General features: G+C 41.4%; 1 protein-coding gene across 1 annotated transcript; it reads left to right on the top strand.

The window, feature by feature from the left end:
- The first annotated feature begins 698 nt into the window (after positions 1 to 698).
- On the top strand, positions 699 to 3,344 carry rassf10b (Ras association domain family member 10b). The gene has a single exon (XM_020660977.3). The coding sequence runs from the start codon at positions 1,060 to 1,062 to the stop codon at positions 2,425 to 2,427; it is 1,368 nt and encodes a 455-aa protein (XP_020516633.2). The 5' UTR covers positions 699 to 1,059; the 3' UTR covers positions 2,428 to 3,344.
- Positions 3,345 to 5,958: the final 2,614 nt, after the last annotated feature.

Raw genomic sequence — 5,958 nt, 5'->3', positions numbered from 1 at the left:
GAGTTTAAAAATGATTTGTGTCTAGACACTTTTAGAGGTGGTGTTAAAGAAGAAGAGTAATGTTAAACATCTGGATGGATATGATGTGGGGGCAGGACCTCTGATGAGTATCAGTGTGATTCTGAATGGTGGTAAACCTTGTGGAAGAGGATTGGAGGGATTTTGCTTGAATGACAATGGCAGCAGCAGAGAGGAAGGTCTTCTAACAGCAATGAGATGTTGACAAAAAAAAAAAGAGTTAAACACCCACTGTCAGACTGTAAATACTGAAGGAGCATAACGATGGTCAGTTGTCTTGATTGAACTTCCACTAAGCTTTATTTTAATCATGACAGACTTAAGCTTAAAGAGTCCATCCATTCATTTTCTTTAGTTTATCCAGGGCCTGCAAGCGTCTGGTCACTGGGTCAGGACCCACGGCTCACTGGGTCCATCCTAAAAGAATCACATGTGGGCAGGCAGATGAGAAAGTGTGATGAAGCTAATGTTTGAAATGCAAACGTTTGATGAACCAGTAAACATGCTTATTATACATATTGCATGGTTTAATTGGCTTAATTAATGTCAGCCATTGTTTATTTTTTATTTGTGATTATGTTTTAAGCACTCAGGTTAATTTCAGTAAATGTATAAAATGTATTTTGATTACAATATATTCAAACACTGAAGTTTTGACAGTTTGGCAGTGAAAAGACACAACTCTTTCTAAATGAATAACAACTATCACAAAATGCCTCGGGAAACAACAGCTGGTGATGAACTTAGTGCTGAATCCATCATCTCAACTCAAAATCACTTCTCACATAAAGTCTTCATAATGATGCATGCCAGTGCTTGTCACATGAGGGCGCAGCATCAACACACCAGAAGAGTTTCCTGGATTTGGCTTCATAAAAGTGCACAGAGGGACACATGGATCGCCAAAGCCCCCCTCTAACTTCTCACATTGGTCTCCGGCGCAGAAGAAGACTTGAGTTATGACATAACCGCGCCTTTCTTCAGACATGCAGATTTAACGACTTTTTCTAATGTTGAAGTAAAGTCGAGCAGACATTCACGATGGAGTCGGAGGAGAGTAAGATTTCAGTGTGGGTTTGTCGGGAGGAAAAGCTCGTCTTCGGATTGTCGAAGCGCACAACCTGCGCGGATGTTGTCAAAGTGCTTCTGGAGGACCAGGACTCTCAGCGTGGCCTCTCCACATCGCTCCCCGGCTGCTCACGTCCTTACTGCATCGTGGAGAAGTGGAGAGGCTTTGAGAGGATTTTGCCAAATAAAACCAAGATCTTTCGGCTCTGGGTCGCGTGGGGTGAGGAGCAGAGGAACGTGAAGTTTGTGTTGGTGAAAAGCGAAGTGTCTCTGGCAAACCACGGAGCCCGGAGCGCGGAGGCGCGCGTGGTGCCCAGCAAACACGGCCCCCGTGTTACAAAGGGGACCACACGTTCTCCCATGGGTGGCATTTCACCCGAGAAACAGCGTCGGGTTGTGAGGAAAGCTTTCAGAAAGTTGGAAAAGATCAATAAAAAAAGGGCAAGGGCGGTGCACAAGGATGTGTCCTCCGCTGAACAGATGGAAACTTTGGTTCATCTGGTGATTTCTCAGGATCATACAATTCGCCAGCAGATTCAGAGAATTACAGAGCTGGATTCAGAGATCGAGAGGCGCGAGGCGAAAGTGCATTTTGACAGAATGAAGAGACATGGGGTCAATTATGTGCAGGACACCTATTTGGAGGATGCTGCCTCTTGTGAGCTGGAGGGACACAAACTGTGCTCAGCCGAGACTCTTGTGAAGTTTGAGGAGTATGTCCGGCAGTGTGAGGAGGTGGTCAGACTGCAAGAGGAGCTGTGGGAGCAGGAGGCTCTTATAGACATAATCACACAGAATATGCAGGAGGAGCTGAATCAGCGTTGGATGCAGCGAAGGACGGAGGAGATGCTGAGCGGAGACGCAGAGCTCGGAGATGACACAGCGTCCCTCTACTGCACAGAGGCGGACACAGAAAACGAGCTGCTTCTGAGTGGAGAAAACGCAGAAAACGAGCTGCTATTGAGAGGAGAGAGGATCAGGACGCAGCTAGATGTAAGTTTATACATCGGCCTGCGCCTCAACACGGATTTGGAAGCTATTTGGAGCAATTTAGAGCTGACCGATGAGATTTGCGCGGCGAGGGAGGAGGAAATGAGGGATTTGCTGGATAAAGTGAACACTTTGGACATAGAGGAGGGAACACACAGAGAGGAGAGATATCAGCACGGGGCTGATGAGACGGAGATGATGAGCACTTTGGAGAGGAAGAGTGAGTGGGTGGAGCAGGCCAGGGGTTTGTCAAAAGCTCACAGTGTGAACGATGACGACTCAGACACTGGTTTAAGTTCTCTGCACAGTCAGGACTCTGACAGCCAGCCTGTGTGGGAGTCTCTGGTTTAGAGTTTTACATCCATTTCATTATTTTCTTACTGGTTTATTAACTTCAGTCTCGGGGATCACAATGCTCTGAAATATATGGCATTCACTCTTATATTAAGAGTAATAGTGAATTTAAACGGATCCTTTGTCAGTGATAATCCCCACATGGAACTTTTTACATCGTTCTTAATCTGGGTTTAGAGCTCTTTTTTTCTGGGGATAAAGTATTAATCTCTTCCAAGAAAGTTGCTATTTTAAAATATACATCAAACTGGTTCTGAATATTGAGTTCATTTGTTACCTCTTCACTCTTTACAATGACCCACAAACTGTAAATTGTTGCTGTTTGACTCTTAACAAGTTTGTGGGTTGTGGCTGATCTTCTTCAACTTCTGCTACACTTACACACACCTCAGCTACAGCAGCCAAAACATAGAGGTGTAAAATGTGAAGGATTATTCTGTAGATTATGAACAACACCATCCAGAGTAACTCAGACACTGAGTGATTAAGAAAACATCTATAGACATAATAATGTGGGAAGTCAAAACAGAGACACAGAGTGAGGCTCTGCTATCCTAGACAGAAACAAACTCTAGATGATCGCCACGGTTATCAGACTGTCTGCTAGAGCGTGAGTTCTTTATTCTTTATTTTTTTTATTCTTAATGCAGAATGATCTTTGGTAAACATTGTCAACTGAAAAACATCCAAGATCTGAACCTGGTCAGGATATTTAACATTAAGCACCAAGCTTCATCAGCCAGCTGCTTAAAATGAAAATAAAGTCCCATTAAAGCAAAAGTGTAGGGAATAACATTTGTAAAGACAATTCTCATGTCAGGTTATTGTTTACGTCAGGTCAGTAAGAAAAAGTTCTCCTATATGTTCTTTATCTTCTTAATGAAGTCCACCTTAATTGCAATAAACTCTGTTTTCCCAAGTGTGTGTAGTGTGTTTGAATTATTGTTGATCTAAGTTGAGCAAACCTTGAAGGAAACATTTTCTCTTTGCTACTCCTTAGCAAGGAATTATTGATTGATTGGTGGTTCCCTGCTGTGCAGTAAAGTTTTCTGAAGTCCTTTTTAACATATTCAAATAAAATCTTTAGCACATTTTCAAAGTTTAAACAATGACACATAAAGCTGTGAACAAACATTTGAGTTTCCACCCTGATTCCATGTTGCTGAACAGAATCAAATTGTCAAGAAAATGTTAAGACAACTTTAAAAAGGTTCACAGTGATCCAGGTCATGGGAAATTGAAGCTTGATCCAAACAGGCAACTGGACTAGGTTGAAGATCTAAAAGACGTTTCACTTCTACTCTGAAAGTCGTCTTTACTTCTAAACTAACTGGTTGCAAGATAATAAGCATGTTTCCATCAATTAGTTTGAGTCAATACACAAGGCTAGTTACAAAGAAAAATGATTCAATAAATCATGATGCTCTGAACATCTTCTGGTTGAAAAAACAGCTGATATGCCAAAAGACTAAAATGCTCAACAGCTTTTTTGATGCAATACTGCAAATGCAAATACAGTACATTTATTGAAATATGACCAACGTCAAGCTTGGAATTTTAACTGGTCCTCCTGATAATAGGAATACGCACACACCTAGAGGCCTCCTTAAGTTTCCTTGTTCTTTGAATCTATCAAACAAGGGGAAGTACTGCATTACATGCCCTGTGAACAGCAGCCTTCCTGCCCTTGAACACCCTCTCTCATATGTCTCTTTTCATGTGCCACTTTGTTCCATGGAGGAACATAAATTAGCCTGACCTGATAGATAGATCCTTTATCTCACATTCAAAAAGTGCAAATGTAAAACCACGAACATTATTCTCAGAGGAAAACATGAGCACATTCCTCGTCTTTTGTTTCAGAGGTGGAGTCTCAGTCTTTGTGGAGTGTTTCCCACAACGCTGAATGGGGGTTGCATTAATGTCAAGATTGGATTATTTGGAGAGTCCCCAGAAGTCTTGAGCCACTTGAGAGGAAATGTAGGAATTTGAAGAGTCCTTCTTCACAGCTGTTTGCTAAGCTGGTTTTATTAGAGAGACAAAGGGTATGGGGGAATGTCGGTCATAGTTAAAGCATATTTTTAAGGAATGTCGGTCATAGTTAAAGCATATTTCACTCTGGTATGCAGTCACAGTTTCCTTGTAGCCAGTCTGATAGCTTTTGTGTCTCTGTTATCATGACTTACATTAAACTTCTGTCTCTCATTACAACTTTGTTGTGCTACTGAAATATGCACAACTCAATTCCCTGTGCATGCAAAAAAAAAAAAAAACCTGCCAGAACACAACAAAGAATATGTCACAGTCTTTGTTCTAGGGTCACGGCAGGGTTCACAGGTCATGTTTTTGGAGGTTAAAGTTTCTGAAGCATCGCTGCCATCTGACTCACTCTGCCGGGGGTCATGAAGGTGATCAGTAGGGGAGCACGACCTGATAAAGGAAGCACACTTTAAGCAGCAGGACTCCCAAACTCTGGCTCTTGGTTGGCAAAGTTTATTATGTTGTGCATGAGCACTGGGGGATCAGAGGTCTCTGCACTGCCACTTAATCATCATGCCGCTTCAATTAACTTCATAAAGAGCTGTGAGACTATTTCCATGCATCAGCTCTTTCTGAATGAGGAAATGACTCTCTCAGAGGAGGCTCTCACATGTCAGCAGGTGGTGTGTTTACTTAAATTGTGATAATTCAGCCCAATATTGGCAATGATCAAATTGGTTATTCCTCTGCAAACAAGAGACCAAGAGCAGGTAGAGGACAAAAATGATTTTTTTACCATTGGCTGGTGAGTGCTAACAGATGTACAAAGGCTGATGTTTCTATAAAACTAATTTGATAAAAATGACTAATGCATGCAAATATAGGCTTGGTTTGTGTCTTTGAGACTTATAACTGGTAACAAATACATTATCTAAAATGACAGTTACTTTTAAAACAATGCTCTTGTTATTGCCATGCTAATTCAAAATCGACTTATGTTTGAGACACAAATCATTGATAAGGGTTGTTGTTACAAAATCATTCTTTAGAGGTATTCACTCAAGTCTTTTAGAGTGTTACCCTTAAGATTTTACCAAACAAAACTTTATCAGTTTGGCCAAAACTATAAAGGGAAAACTTGAGCTTTCTTGGTAGTCCTATGGATAGATTTTGCCTAAGGGCCACTAATTCTTTCCCCTTTTTTCATATTTATAATTATTAGATTTTGGGTATTGGCACAGCGTAAAAGGCTAAATCATCTTCAGCACTTTGGAAAAGAGCATTAGACTTCTTCCTCAGTAACGTGGACAGGTTAGTGTAAAAGGAAGTATGCCAGTGATTAGGGGTGGCTGGTAAACCATTATCAATACGACAGGCTGAGAGGTGGAGCTGAGGTGGGTTCAAAGCCTCTTGACCCTCAGATACACTGCTCCTGGTCAGGTCAGCCCTGCGTCTAACTATTCATAACTCGTATTTTTTATAAAAATGAAAACAGATGCGTTATAAAATACATATCGCTACAGTGTGTGCCCATGAGGACAATAACTA

This window comes from Labrus bergylta, chromosome 3, assembly GCF_963930695.1.
Source record: "Labrus bergylta chromosome 3, fLabBer1.1, whole genome shotgun sequence".
NCBI lineage: Eukaryota > Metazoa > Chordata > Actinopteri > Labriformes > Labridae > Labrus > Labrus bergylta.
The sequence above is the reverse complement of the archived record's forward strand: the minus strand, read 5'-3'. Positions and strand labels throughout refer to the sequence as shown.

Bases quoted from the DNA above. Each gene is read 5' to 3' on its own strand.
- rassf10b (XM_020660977.3), top strand. From the start codon at position 1,060: ATGGAGTCGGAGGAGAGTAAGATTTCAGTGTGGGTTTGTCGGGAGGAA.